The sequence below is a fragment of the Panthera leo genome, chromosome D1 (genome assembly GCF_018350215.1).
Source record: "Panthera leo isolate Ple1 chromosome D1, P.leo_Ple1_pat1.1, whole genome shotgun sequence".
NCBI classification, from domain to species: domain Eukaryota; kingdom Metazoa; phylum Chordata; class Mammalia; order Carnivora; family Felidae; genus Panthera; species Panthera leo.
The window spans coordinates 105935193-105951047 of record NC_056688.1 but is presented as its reverse complement, the minus strand read 5'-3'; the positions used below and the strand labels follow the sequence as shown (position 1 = coordinate 105951047).

At 46.1% G+C, this 15855-nt stretch overlaps 1 protein-coding gene across 1 annotated transcript; it reads right to left on the bottom strand.

Moving 5' to 3' along the window:
* Window positions 1–4014: 4014 nt before the first annotated feature.
* On the bottom strand, window positions 4015–7381 carry LOC122200824 (secretoglobin family 1D member 2-like). Its single transcript, XM_042906588.1, has 3 exons — window positions 7257–7381; window positions 5321–5508; window positions 4015–4142 (listed from the first exon to the last, which is right to left on the bottom strand). Exons 1-3 carry the CDS (start codon window positions 7309–7311, stop codon window positions 4113–4115), a joined length of 273 nt encoding a protein of 90 aa, XP_042762522.1. The 5' UTR covers window positions 7312–7381; the 3' UTR covers window positions 4015–4112.
* Window positions 7382–15855: the final 8474 nt, after the last annotated feature.

Sequence of the window (15855 nt, the reverse complement as noted above, 5' to 3'; positions counted from 1 at the left end):
GCCTGGCCCAGAAACTATGGACTAATTGCAAAAGAGTATGAGTCAGTTAAGAACTTTCTTGTCTTCTTGTCTCTCCTCATTTTAGGCCCCAGCTCTGTCAGAAACTATGGTTAGCTGCTGGGGGGAAGAGAAAGTAGTAGTAAAGGAGAGAAAAAAAGGAGAAATCTCAATCTTGGAACCATAGGAGGTTTTGATTATTATACAGGCCTGAATACGCTAATTGCAGAAGAGAGACATTAAACTTCATATCCTACAAAATGGAGAACCTTCGAACGTTTGCTCGAAGTAAGCAATGGCAAAAGCAGAGTTTTGTGTTCAGAGTGTTGACCTTGTCATAGAGAGGAAGATGGATGTAGGGAGAAGCCTAGGAGGAGGGGGTCCCTGGGCAGAGAGTGGTCATCTGTGTTCAGGGGCACAATGAGAAGCCTCAAGGACAAAGTCAAAAGACTGCGTACATCAATCCTTCCTACTTAGTGTAACTCAGTTGTGAGTTCGAGTCAGAGTTTCTGGAAAATTAGATGTATCTCAACCAAGAAGAATCTAGGAGGCAAATCCAACAGAGAGTTGACCCCAGACATAATTTGAGTGTGAGGCTCAGCCCCTCTGGGGAAGTATGTCCAGTGGAGATTGCATTACAGGCCTGCTCCCATTTAGTTATCTTTCTCCTGCCTCAGAGAGCTATAGCTTCTGGAGTCTGTGTGTGCACACACACATGTGTGTATACATGCGTGGGTGCGTGTGGGTGTTTGGTAAAGTAGACATAACATAAGAGTTACCATTTGAACCACGTTTAAACGTACGATTCAGCCGCATTAAGTGCATTCACAATGTTGTCATGGCTACCCATTTCCAGAACCCATGTCAGACAGAAACTCTGCCCTCAGTAAACATGAATTCTTTCAACTTCTCTTCTCCCAGCCCCAGCCTTTACAGTCTTTCCTGATCTAACTTCATACTCTTGATCAGCAGCTCATGTAGGAAAATGTTCCCATATGAGACCCTGAGTTTATTAGTTTTGTAACAATGTAACCGATGAATACACCTGAAATTACTGGGCTTGAAGGGCCACAGAAGTAGCTAAGGAAAGGTCTTAAGGGAGACGGTGGCTGGCTGACTCAGTGGGAAGAGCACGGGACTCTTGATCTTGGAGTCATGAGTTTGAGCCCCCTGTAGCGGGGAGAGACTACTTCGATAAAAATAAAACTTAAAAAAGGAAAAGAAGGTTCTCAAGGTGAGCACTGTGGTGATGCTAGGGTCATCGGAGTCTCATGGAGGTCCTGCTCTTCTTCCCGGTCAACAGGTGGCACCTGCTTCCCTAGTCACTGAGCAGCTGGCACCCGAAGGAGTTGGAGATGAGGAAATGAGGGCTGCATGGGTTTTACCTGCAGAGATATCTACATGTGTGTATAGCAGCTGGGGGGAAGTCTGGGCATCATTTTGCTTTTTAGGTCTTCCTGGGTGATTCTAACACAGAGCCAGGGGTGAGGAACGCTTGAGTAAGACATTCTTCCTCCTCTCATTCAATGGTGGTAATCATCTTTTCCCTTCCCGGATACTAGCAGGGACTGACACAGAACATGTAAACCTTCTGGGATAATGACCCACCCATAAGAGTGCTCGGTAGATGTAAGTGCTCACTATTTGATCAACAACAATAATGATTGGAACAATTTGTTGTTCTGAATTATTGATTTCTCTCACTCTCAGTTCGAACCCACAAACCGTGAGATCAGGAGCTGAGTCGACATCAAAAGTTGGACGTTGCTCAGAGTTTGCAAGAGCTCCATGATCCTTGTGTCCACCGAGCATAGTTCGTAGGCTGACTATGGAATGCGTTTCACACAATGGGGACCTATTTCAGTGTGCATGTTTCCTGATGTGTTAAAAATACACACCTACTCTAAAGGCGTTGCTAATAATTGATGATACTAGATAGCTGTTAGCTTCTATTTCTCGGCCAGAGGTAGCATCAACTGCCTACTATGATTTGAGAGCTAGGTTTAGGATTCACAAAGCCTTCTTACTCATATCATAGCATTTGGAAGCCCATGCCCTCTAGTAGTTCATGGTTATAGTAGTGAGATGAGATTCACAGCTTGAGAGGAGGGTCACTGTGGCATCGATGAGGAGGATGTACTACAGGAAGGGTATCGCAGAGCCCAGAGAACCATGTAGGAGACTTAAACCAAGCTGGACAGGACTGGATCTGGACTGTGATGACAGCCCTGGGGATGGCAAGGGGGGGAAGCTCAGAAGTGAGGATGTGGGAGTGGAGGGGGCAGAACTCAGTGAAGTTTTGTATGTCGGGGTGGGGGGAGATGAATGCAGTAAGCTACCAAAAAGATACACACATCTTTTTTTTTTTTTTGAGAGTGAGAGAGAGAAAGATAGAAAGTGGGGGGAGGGGCAGAGAGGGAGGGAGACAAAAGTCCCAAGCAGGCTTTGCATTCTTGATGCACAGACCAGCACAAGACTTGAACTCACAAACCGTGAGATCATGTCCTGAGCTGAAATCACGAGTCGGATTCTTCACCAGCTGAGCCACCCAGGAACCCCAAACCATACCCACATCTTATTCTCGGCAGCTTGCAATTATGCCCCTCATGGTTAAAAAAAAAAAGGGGGGGCGCCTGGGTGGCTCAGTCGGTTAAGCGTCCGACTTCAGCTCAGGTCACCATCTCGCGGTCCGTGAGTTAGAGCCCCGCGTCGGGCTCTGGGCTGATGGCTCAGAGCAGGGAGCCTGCTTCCGATTCTGTGTCTCCCTCTCTCTCTGCTCCTCCCCCGTTCATGTTCTGTCCCTCTCTGTCTCAAAAATAAAGAAACGTTAAAAACAATTAAAAAAAAGAAGAGGACTTTGTAGATGCAATAAAAACTAGATTCTGACATGGGCAGCTTGTCCTGAATTTTCTGGATTTCTAGGATATATGCAACCCTATATATTTTATATGAGGGAGACAGAGGCAGATTAAGAGACACAGAAAAGGAGAAGGCTCTGTGACGTCTGAGGGCAGAGATCAGAATGATGGGGGCAAGACAGGGAATGCTGGTTTCCAGCCATCAAAGCTGGAAGCAGCCATGAACAGATTTTCGCCTCAATCTTCCAGAGGGATGTGGCCCTGCTGACACGCGACTTCTGCCAAGTGTTACAGAATGAGGACCTCTGTCACCCAAAGTCTGAGAAAATGATTGATGTAAACCACCAAGTGTGTGGTAGTATTTTTCAACAGCCACTGGAAACGAATCCAGGAGCCTAGGATGTACCCACATTTTCTGCATTGGGTACCTCTTTGTTCGGGGCATTAGCCAGAAAGGGGGTTCGGGGAAGGGAGAGTTGGTTGTAGGCAGACAGGGTGTACAGTTTTATATATTTCTTCGGAAGTAACTGTGGCGCTTTGAATGCGGATGCTTCGATGGCCGCTGGATGCCGTTTCTGGAGCTCTTGGGGGAACGTGTGGGGAAAAAGCATCAGCTCCAGGTGTCGGTGAGTGGTCTAGTCCTGATGAGCAACGTGTGTGTGCAAAGTGGAAAAAGACGTAACTGAAGGAGGAACTCTGGAGAGTCACTAACAATTCAGAAGTGGACATAAGACAAATGGCACGGGACAGTTCATAGGATGGAAGCCACAGCGAAGGTGCGAGGACCAAGCAGTTTGGTTGTGCTTGTGATGAGGACAAAACATTAGTGATGCTGCTGGTTGGGAAGCATATGACTGGCCAGCCAGCTGGGCTGTGGGTATCCTTCAATACAAAACCGGAGCAGGAATGTTTTCATTGGTCCTTGACCTGGAACTCAGTTTTCACTCAAGGCCATGTGAATGGGAGATGTATAAAGTGATGCAGGATGATTTCTGAGCGAACATTTCCTCCTGGGGTCCTCGTCCTCAGGCCGCCATGGGTAAGGGGACATTAGGGCTCTGAACTTTACTATTGACAACACCCAATGGCCACTTTGCGGCAAGAGCCATCCCAGCTCAAGGCCGGAAGGTGTCGTTTAATAACAAGACAAGTAGAGAAATGCAGGGCAAATGATTTATTGAAGCAAGATGTTGAAACCTTTACATTTTCCAGAAGATCAGGTGATCACTGCAAGACAGAGGTACTACGATGTAAGATTTAATTTGCACACTTTTCCGTGATTTGCCCCTGAAATAGATAAAGAAAGAGAGAGAAGGTTATTCATACTGCCCCTGGGGATGACACGTGAGCATAGACTGTCAGTCACAAGAAGTTGTCAGTAAAGTTTTAACGGACAAAAGGCAAGGAGAATGGGCACAAGACAGGAAACCGGGGAGGCCGGTCAACTAAATATACCTGAGGTGATTACAACAAACCACGCAAGTCGTGAGAAAACCGTTCCCACAGTCTGGCAGATAAACCCAGAGGTGACTGCGTGCGAGGCTGAGGTTTCTAGTGGAAGGAGGAGCCTCCCGGAATCTTTCCTCTGATATCCCAGGGCAGAGGACTCTACCTTTTCACTGCAAAGGGGATACAGGGGTGAAAGACTGGAAAAGGGGTGGGAGGGGACTTTGGGGGTACTGGCTGGAGACTCCCAGGCGCGTGGTGTGGCAATTCAACCCGATGGCACATCTCCTGGGTACTGAAAACTCGGTCCCTGCGGGCATTTGTGACGGAAACTCGTGACCTCAATCCAGCGGTCGATGTGCTGAGAGTCTCCTTTAAGTATCTTATTTTTTGACAAAGATGTAATTTAGGCGTGTCACCTTCACACGTGGACACAGGAGGCACAGCGAGCAAGGCGTGTGGTTGCGGGCGCCATAAGGGACGGAATGGGAGGTGGGGAGTGGCGGAGTGGGCCGAGTTGTGGTGGGGAGAGGCCTTGGCTCTGCAGGAGCTGGCTCGGTGTCGCCCTTCTGCCCGCACCAGCTGCCCTCCGTGCAGTCAGGGCACCGAGCTGATTCCCTCCCTCCAGCTGTCTCCCTATTCAACATCCCAACACCCGACACGAGATTCCCCAGTGACTGTGTCCACTGGGCGAGGGGAGCTCGGCCTCAGAAAAGCTCCCAGGCAGGGGGGCAGCCACACTTTGACCCTTTAACACCACTGCGTGGGGTCCCAGTTGTCCTCCTCCTCAGGGCACTATGGGGCACCTGGCGCCCAGGGAAGTGACCTGAACAGGAATGTGCCCAGACTTAGTGTAGCTGCCACATGTAACGCCATCCACCCTGTGGCCACCTGTCACCCTCTCAGGAGCAAGCTGTGAGGCTCCGCCACCTGCGCCCCCGACAGAGCGGCACCCTGACTGCCTTCCTGGCTAAGGAAGCTGAGCAGAAGCCTCTGTGCACAAAGAAGAAAGAAGTTACCAATATTTCTGTAAGTATCGTTTTTCTGGGTATGGAGATGTTATCTGTGCAACTCTTCACATCCAAAACGGCCTGAACGGCTTCTTCAGGTGCATTATATTTTGCAAGTGATAGTTTGAAGAGACCTGGAGTTTTCCAGAGGAAGCCTGAGAGATCTGCAACAAAGGCTGGACAGGCCGACGCATTGGCTAGCGAAGAAAAAGAAATGCAATCGATATAAGGAAAATCACGCATTTCCTGGGTTCCCTGAGGTTAGAATTAGACAGGAACCCCAGGGGTTTTATGATCTCATCGCACAGCAGTTCCGACACGGCACAGCAGTTCCGACATGGCAGCTGGGGCTTCCTCACATCTCAAAGGAAGTATAGAAGAGCCAGGACTAGAATACAGGCTTACTAATCCCTAGTTCAGTTTTTATCCTTTTTAAAGCACATCCTTTTTCCCAGGACGCTCTTGGTTTGCTGACATTCACTTTCTTTATAATTCAAACAATTAAGGTTTGCCTGCACAGGATGACACCTTGTTTTTGCCTTGAATATCAGAGAAGAGGAGGTTTGAGTATCAATTTTTTATTTTTTTAATGTTTTAATGTTCATTTATTTTTGAAAGAGAGAGAGAGAGAGCACAAGAAGTGTGTGTGGGGGGGGGGAGGTACAGAGAGAGAGAGGGAGACACAGATTCTTTTTTTTTTTTTAAATTTTTTTTTAACGTTTATTTATTTTTGGGACAGAGAGAGACAGAGCATGAACGGGGGAGGGGCAGAGAGAGAGGGAGACACAGAATCGGAAACAGGCTCCAGGCTCCGAGCCATCAGCCCAGAGCCCGATGCGGGGCTCGAACTCACAAACTGCGAGATCGTGACCTGAGCTGAAGTCGGACGCTTAACCGACTGAGCCACCCAGGCGTCCCAGAGACACAGATTCTGAAGCAGGCTCCAGGCTCATGAGCTGTGAGCACAGAGCCGGGCGTGGGGCCTGAACCCTGCAGACAGTGAGAACATGACCTGAGCCAAGGTCTGACACTTCACCGACTGAGCCACCCAAGGGCCCCTGAGTATCAAGATTGTAAGTGAATAGTAGAGTCAGACCTTACCAGAGAGCAGAGGAGGGTGGGTATTTGGATAAGAGTAGATCAAACTATATATATGTTGGAAGATGCTAGTTTGAGACTAAATGAAAGAATAAGATTGTTATTGGATGCAGACACGGTAATAAAGTTGAACACATGCATACAAAACAACTCCCCAGGTCACCAGTCTGAACAACTTTAAAGCTTATACACAAAGTTATTTATGATTGTTTTTTTTCTCCCTGCAGTGATGTTCAGAATTCCTTAGAGAGGGTGAGAGACAGGAACTGAGGCTCTTTCCTGACCCCACTGAAATGGTGCGGATGCCTGAAAGTGACCATTGTTTCTGGTGTGGGCTCTCTATTCCCCCCCCCGCCCCCCTGTCTTTGTAATCACGCTGCAGCCGGGAAGTGCCCTACTAGGCTCTGATCTGAGCCCTGATCATAGAAGTTGAGAGGTTCAATCAGAGGCAACACGGGGAAAGAGGAGGGTGTTTAAAAAGTCAGATGAACTAGAACAACTCAGGAAGACGTGGGTCCGTATCACGGGTAAGAAGACGTACAAAAATATTGTTGAATAGATGGCTGGAATTGATCTAGATGAACAGAAATCCCACGACTGCACTAACTGGTAGTACTCGTGGAAAAGCAGGGGACTGGCAGATACAGTGAGATCTACTCACTAGTAGATATAGTGAGTGCTGCTGCTTCCCAGAGCCCCCTTGAAGACTTATTATTTAGAGACTCAGAGAACACTAGCTCTTCTGCCCCTTCTTCTTCTTTTTTTAAAGAAAGCCACTTAGGTTGACCTAGTTCAGAGAAGGGTACTCACCAGGGCTGGTGCTGGTCTGATTAGAAATGATACTCACCCTCATAGCAGCAAAGAGCCAGAGCGACCAGCAGGACACTCAGGAACAGCCTCATGGTTTATTTTGCTTTGAGTTTTCAGCTTTAGTGAAGGGTGAGCAGTTAGTGGCTGAACTCAGGAGCCTGAGGAGCCCAGCACTATTTATAGCTAGAGGGCCTCCCTCGTGCTGCCCAAATAAACATGTGGTCACGTCACGGGCCTGGCTTTCAGCCCTCCCTTCCTTACTCAGGGCTCATGCCGTCCATTGGTGTCACAGACCTCAGTGACTTGGTGAATGTTCCCATATACAGGCCTTGCTGGCACCAGGCACCTCTCCTTTATAGCAAAAACTGAGCTTGTAGTTTTACAAGCGTATAGTCAGTTAGTTGATGCACACCCCCCTGGACATTAACTCCTTGACTGAAGACGCAGCCTCTGGTTTTGCTCATCGTTACTTAAGCATAGTGCCTGGCACACAGGGGAGGAAAAGCAAATATTCTTCCAATAAGTGAAGGACTATGAATCAAGAAACCACTACTCTTGGTTAGAGTATATCTTCAATGTGAAATGATGCTTGCCAGGCCGGGTTTTCCTTTGGGCAGGTGAGTTGCAGAAAGGTCAATAGCATCAGAGTCAGAGTAAGAGCAATGAGTGGTTTTCGGTATCCCAAGATGCCACGGGGAAGACTCCCTCCCCAACTACTAATTTGCTATTCTAAGCTCAGATGTTTAAAAGTATCCAAAGATATTTCAAATCAAGTCAGGCTCTCCATTGACCAAAAGAAGCTCCTCGTTAGCTTTTCTTGTCCACTGGAAGGGTCAGATCTTCTGAGTCATCAGGGTCCAGGCAATAGAGCTACCCAAGGGGCTCGTCCTTGGCCTCTCCCCAGCTATGAGCAGCGTGCTCTCTGGGAGCACAGGGGAGGCGTGGAAACTTCCTACTGAAGGTATTAGGATGTCAGTCTTGTTATACAGAGGGAGCCCCTGTGAGAGCCATTGCAGGGTATATAGAATTCTGACATCAAGGAATAGCTGGAGAGGGGCTCCTGAGGAAAGAGCTTGAGACAAGACAAGATGGCATAAACCACGTGGCTGGGGAATAACAGGTACCTAGGTTACCCCAAAACATGTAATACCTGCCACAGTATACGGTGGGACAGGGAAGGCTTTGTGACTGGAGAGGCAGGATGGGCCAAATCAAGGGGAGTTTCCATTTGACTGTGTGAGATGTGGGAGCAGAATGAGTGGGTGAGGTGAGACGCTTCTGGGCTCATTTGCACCAGTACACGCATGCTGGGCCTCAGATCTCAAGTCAAAATCACACGGGCTTTTCATATCCATTATTGTGATTATCATTAAAAGAAAAAAAAGAAAGGTAATAATAAGAGTGGGCCAGGGTGTGGAGCAAAAGGAAGTGTTGTGCATTTTGGGGGGAATGTAAAATGATGCAGCTTCTGAGGATAAGGGCCGGACGTCCCTCAAAAAATTAAAAGTAGAGTTACGATACGGTCAGTCAGTCAAGTTCACTTCTGAGGACATAGGCAAAAGAATTGAAAGCAGGCTCTCAAAGACATATTTGCATACCCATGTTTATACTAGTGTTATTCAATAGCCAAGAGGTGCAAACCACTCGGTGGTCATGGGTAGGCGAATCAATCAATGAAATATGGTACGTGCGTGTAATATTCTTCACATTCACCCTTCTAAAGCAAGGAAACCCTGTCACGTGCTACGACATGAGTGAACCTTGAGGACAGTACATTAAGGGAAAATAGCCACTAGAAAAGACAAATACCGCATGATCCCACTGATAGGAGGTACTTCGAGTAGTCCGATTCATAGAAATAGAGAACAGAATGGTGCTTGGCAGGGGCTGAGGGATGGAAAATATCATGTTCCATTAAAGTCCAGTCCTCGAAGTCATAGTGAGCTGATTCTGCCTGAAATGTACGAGTGTAGTCCTCCATGCAGGTGGTTTGGGTTGCAAAGCCTCTTGTGGCCAATAACAGTGGTAATGAAAAGAGCAGCACTATTTTTTGCCTGCTAGCTATGGCCGGACAACGCGCAGACATAATTGATCATCTCCGATGATCGCTACAAATTTACGTGCGATTACAGTTCCTCTTTTAAGTTGAGTCAACTAACTTGCAGAAGGCAAGGACCTTGCTCAAACTCATTCAGTTTAGAAGACAGTAGGTCTCGCCCAGGCACGGTGGCTTGTGAATGATAAAGTAACAAAGTGGTACCTTCCGTTGGGGTGGGTGGGGGTGGTGACATGTCAGATGGAACGGAGGTGGAGGGCTTTGAAATTCTCTGCTTGCATCTCAGTTTCTGACTCCGTTGACTTCTTCTGGGCGATGATCCTCAAGCTAGTTTCTTCCTGTCTCTCTGTCTCCAGTTCTCTTCTTCTTCTACTACTCTTTAAAAAGGATAATTTACTGACAACGCCAAATGCTGGTTGGGATGTGGAGCAACAGGAACCCTCATTCATTGCGGGTGGGAACGCAAAATGGTACAGCCACTTTGGGAAACAGTTTGGGAGTTTCCTGTGAAAGTGAACATACTCTTGTGTTTCTTGGTATTCACACAAAGGAGCTGAAGACACGTCTGCACAAAACCTGCACATGACGTTTTTGGCACTTGTATTCATCGTTGCCAAAATTCGGAAGCAATTAAGATGTCCTTCAGTAGGTCAATGGCTGAAGAAACAGTGATCCCTTCGGACTTGGAATATAGTTCTAAAACTCTATGGCATTGAGCTCTTAAAGCTGGGTTGTGAGCCATGAAAAGGCATGGAAGACCCTTCAATACATATTACCGAAGAAGCCAACCTGAAGAGCTGTGTACTATATGATTACAGCTAGATGACATCCTGGAAAGGCAGAATTATTGAGATGGTAACCAACAGCGGGGTCTGTTGGTTGGGATGGAAAGAAGGATGAGTATACACACTGCAGAGGATTTGCAGGCTGGTGTATGAGACTATGATGCTGGATACATGTCATTATGGATCTGTCAAAAGCCATCAAACATGTAAAACCTGAGTGAAATCTACTGCAAACTACTGACTGTGAGTGTTGATGATGTGTCCGTATGGGTTCACTGGTGGTAACAATCATACCGTCCGGTGTGGCAAGTTGATGGTGGGGGAGGCTGTGCATGTGTGGGGGTGAGGAGCACATTGGAACTCCGCGGGCTCTGCTCGAGTTTTCTGTGAACCTAAAACTTCTCTAAAACAATAAACGCGATTTGAAAAAGGGAAACATCTTGTTAAAAAAATTCCCTTCAAGCAAGAAAACAATCAGAAAAAAAAATGAACCAATGGAACTGTCACCACATACAGATCGTTGATCTGTAAAAAAAAAAAAAAAAAGTATTGGAAAAAAGTATTGGAACTGATAAAAGTTCTTAATGTAGCTGAAAATAAGATTAGCATGTAAAGATCAATCACTTTCTGATCAGCCTGCTCTCCTCATGACATGACATCATGAAAAACAAGGATGCCATTGGGAACAGAACAATAGCAGCAACAAAAATATGTTGAAATGTATGTAAGTGGGAATATGCAAAACTGTAAGGATACAATCAAGAAATTTTACTTACAGAGATATGAAAGGAATCACAACATCAGAGGCATACACTTTCCTCCTGAAGGAAATATTAGAACACTTAAGGAAGCCCATTATTCTCGAATTATTTTATAAATCCAATCCAGCCCCACACTGGGGGCAGTTTTACCCTTTATTTTGAATTCTCAGGAGCTGTTTGGATCTTTCAGAGCAGAATGTGTTCATCTTTTGAGCGGTGTGAGCAGTGCGGAAGGGCCCAACTTTAGGGCCAGACCACTGGTTCAGCTCAGCTCTGGCACTTTCTACCTGTGGGGACATCAGCAAGTTACTAACCCTCTTAGCCTGGTGCCTCATCTGTACAATTAGGTGAGAATAATAGTGCCTACCTCATCGGATTGACGTTAGGGTGAACGAAGTATTAAAGGAAAATGCTCAGCACAGGGTCTGGCAGTAAATGTCAGCTACTTCAGTATGGAACAGAAAGGAAAATGTGGAACTAGAATATCAAGCCCAATAAACCAGCTCACTCCCAAGTAGATCTCGAACTGACTCGAACTGACTCTTCCAACGAGGAATGTTTATTTATCCTAAAGGCTAACAAAGTGTGCTTCAGAGTTTGGCTTCGGTTCCGTTGGGATGTCTCTCCGGTAACGTGGGATTTCTCTCAGTTAACATTTCCCCCACATTACCTTTCGGTCACTTGATGTATTGTTTTATGACCACATTGAAATTGCCGTTGTGATTTTCAATTCCTAAACACCGAATACTGGAACTAAAGGCATAGGAGAGTGGTGGGTGGCGATAGATATCAGGTATCTCCAAGGCACACAGGGTCTCGGGGCCCCTCTTCACAGAAGGATGTGCTGGGCACACGTGTCCTTTGGTTGAGGTTGAGATCCCAGGGATTCTCTAGAGTTTGTCCATAAGTCGTTAACATATACATGCGAGGGGGCATGTATGAGAGGGGACAGAGGGCCAGAGAGGGAGAGACTGAGAATCCCAAGCAGACTTTCCACGGTCAGTGCAGAGCCCAATGCGGAGCTTGAATTCATGAGCCATGAGATCATGCCTGAGCCAAATCAGATGCTTAAGCGATTGAGCCACCCAGGTGCCCCCAGGCGCCCCTTCAGATACAATCTGGAGTTTGAGGACCCTTCCTCCAACTTCACATTGACTTCATACATTACCACCTGTTACTGGGGTCCTCCTCTTACCCAGCTGTGTCATGCACTCTCCCTGGATGGCATGACCCTTCCTTCCTTCCTTCCTTCCTTCCTTCCTTCCTTCCTTCTTTCCTTCCTTCCTTCCTTCCTGGGGAGGCAGAGTTTTGTTCATCCCATTCTGCTTCAGCAATAAAGTGTTAACTTTGTATTTGAAAATTGCCACCAACTCATAGATGATGATGCTTTGCTATGTACCCAAGAAGAACAGATACACATTTACCCAGCTCCATGGGTTGTGGATGAGTTAGTCCCTTTGCTCCATATACACCTTCTCTGTGGCAATACTGTTCGAAATAAGACTAAGACGAAGAGTGTTAACTCATGAGACAAAATTTTCCGCAGATTTGCAAAGTCTTGAACATCAACTCACTACCTTATATCATACCCCATTCTTGGAGTCAGGCAAATTCATACACAAATCCACTGGCAATTACACACTAAACCGATTACATGTAACAAGCGTACAGTGGTCCCATGCCCCCCCACCATGACACAAGAAACATACAGCCTTCAATTAAATGAGCTGTGAAGCACTTCACACATGAAATTGTCATGGGCCCATGAGATTTCCAGGGAGAAGGCCAGCATTTTTCTTCCGCCAACAGAAGACTCTTGAATGTCAAGGACTCTCCCTTCATCCTGATCTCCTTTTAAGTTGGAGTCAAGGCTACCAGACCAAGGTGAGACTCTGTTAGAATATACGTGTTCTATATGAGCGACTGGTGTTACAGAGAGCAATCCCAGAGGGGAGGTCTTGCAGCATTCAAGGACAAGTGCTCCCCACTCTTCATGACCATCCCCACAGTCAGTCAGGTGTGCTGGTCCATCCCTGACGTACATGCTCTTCATTGTAAGTCGGGCCCCACATGTGAATGAGAAACTTGAAGACAGCAGGTCACAACCTCATCAAATGTACCGTTGAATAAGGGGGAACTTGAGTCTTCTGCCAACACTTAAGTAAATGGCACTCAGATGCCACTTAGGATGATGAAAATAAACAGATATTCTCCACCTTTAGCCTAGGGACTATAGCAGCTTCCCTGTGGCATGACTAACAGGTTGAGTGAAGTTGGTTATAAATTTTGGAAGAGCTGCATGAAGAAGGGGGCCAAATCACCTCAGGACTTGTGAGGTGTGCCAGGAAACCAATGAATTAATACTCACTGTACACATCTCAAGATTATCCTTTGCTTACGTTTATACTTTGCTTATCAGAAAGACCTTTCTTCTTGAGTAGTCTTTTGTAGTGAAGTGGACAGTAAAGGTAACTGGCTCCTTGTGAGTATTGATCTTCACAATATTATTAATTTTGTCATAATTATTATCATTATTTTAGACAGAGAGAAAGAGCACGAGCAGGGCAGAGGTGCGGGGGTGGGGCAGAGAGAGGGGAAGAGAGAGAGACAGAGACAGAGAGAGACAGAGACAGAGAGAGGGGGAGAGAGAGAGAATCTTAACCAGGCTCCATGCTGGACATGGGGCTCGATCCTATGACCCTGGGATCATGACTTGAACCGCAGTCAAGAGTCAGATACTCAATGGGCTGCACCCCAGTATTGATCCTCTTTAATCTCCATTATACTCTAATATTTATATACACATAGCTTGAGCATCTTCCCCAATCTCTCATTTGTAGATCTACCACCCTGAGTTTAAGACATCAGACCTCAAGGAAGTTTTCTTATGCCAGCATTAGCCAATACACAGATATTGACCAATAAAGCTTATGTGTTGATTAATTAATGTATTTATTATGATAATAAGTCATGTTATCATGTTGTAGGCAACAAACATACCAGCGATTCACTTTTCTATAGGTCAGGCAAGTGGTCTCCAGCAGGCTGGAGCTAAAACCAAGTCTCTGTAGATTAAATCATGGTGTGCCAGATAGGCTCTATATTTTCTTAGCTCTAGAGTTGCTTTGTCTACTCATCTCTCTGTCACTAGAACTGAAGGCCTGTGAGTTAAGTATCCCAGAGTCTCTTGCCAGTGCTGCCTTGTTAGGTTCTCCAGTGGAAGGCACTGATGGGACTCTGAAGGTGGGAAGAGAGCAAACGTCACGTTTTCTCAGCTTTTGACGTCACCTCTTGCAGTGGTTGTAGAAGCAGGGTCTACCTTACCCACAGAGGCCCAGCAAAGACCGTGCTTTACAAATTATGGGATCATGGAAAATGACTCCCTTACCAGGTGATATTCAGGGAGGCTTCTTGGCGGGTATGACAAGAAGATAAAGAAAGCGTCTATGTTAGAGTAACAGCCAACCTTCAACAACTTTGCACAGAGTCAAAACAGAAAGGCCTGGACTCACTGCATGCTTGGACCTGAACAACATGGACTTTTGGGGAAGCGGGCAAAACTGCAATCAGGTGAAACCCAGGTTGGCTGTAGCTATTTGCCGGTGCTCTGAATCAGTTCCTTCCACCCCAATGCCTGGGTTGCTTGAACCCACAAGCAGGAATCCTCTCTGGAAGCGAGCTCAAATTATCTTTGGGGATTTTTTATACTCCTCTGTGCCCATAGCCCTAAAACTAAGGAAAACACTTGTCTGTCTGTGTTCCCCTGAGTATGCTCACTTATGCGCAAACTGATGAACAGGACTCAGACACATCTGTTTCATCCCTTTAATACCCCGCACGTCTATCGCTTCTCCACCCATGTTGACTTTTAAGTGAAATTCCAGAATTCCTTCCTGTATCATAAGCCACTTAGGATCTCCATCCCCAGTGGGATACAAGTTCTTGGAGTGATATTGCTTTGCACTTCTGGCTCAGTGGGATTGTTAGGTCCCCTCACAGGGAAGGCTTTGCTGCCCCATTGAAGAGAATCATTCACAGGCTTCCGGCCCCCAGGGTTTCTGGTTTCAATCCCCCCACCCTCACATCTTGCAATAATCTCCACTAGCCCAGAGAGTAAACACATGATGCAATGCAAGTCAGACCATGCTGAGGCTCCCATATCTTTGCTGATGATTCTTGGGTTTTGTACCGTAGTCTGGAATTATCTTTTGTTCAATTCCATTGTCACTTCCTCACCATCAAGTCTCTGCCCGGGAAACCTTTTCTCTCATTGATAGTCCCTCCACTGGGTCCTCCCACTGACCAAGTTCTTACACTCATGTTCATAAATTTTTTACTGAACATGCATTTTGTAGGGCCCTAGGGTAGGTTGCACCCAAATTTGCCACTTTGACGTATTGATTATCTGAAATAAATTTAACTGAGAGACAATCGGTTCAAGAAAGACACTCAGACTGTCCTCTGTTGCCCTGAAAGCAGGAAATAAATCTCCCCATATAAGTTGTTTTCCCTGTATTGGGAAGTCAAGAGACATCCTTATTGCCAGAGATAGAAAATTGAGAGCCCAGAAGACTCTCCTTGTTACTTTTTACTGACTTATCACTGCAGCCCAAATTCTGTTTGGAACTTCCTAGTAATTATAGGTCTCAAAATTAAGTTTTCTTTCTCTTAACAATTCCTCACAGTTTTATGGTCTCTTTGTCTAAAATGTATAAAAACTTCCTGCCTAGGCAAGGGAAATACAAGCAAAAATGAACTATTGGGACATCATCAAGATAAAAAGCTTCTGCACAGGAAAGGAAACAATCAACAAAACTAAAAGGCAACCTACGGAATGAGAGAAGATATTTGCAAATGACATATGTGATAAAGGATTAGTATCCAAAGTATAGAAACAACTTACTAAAGTCAACAGCAAAAACCAAATAATCCAGTGAAGAAATGTGCAGCAGACATGAATAGACACTTTTCCAAAGAAGACATACAGATGGCCAACAGACACATGGAAAGATGCTCAACATCACTCATCATCAG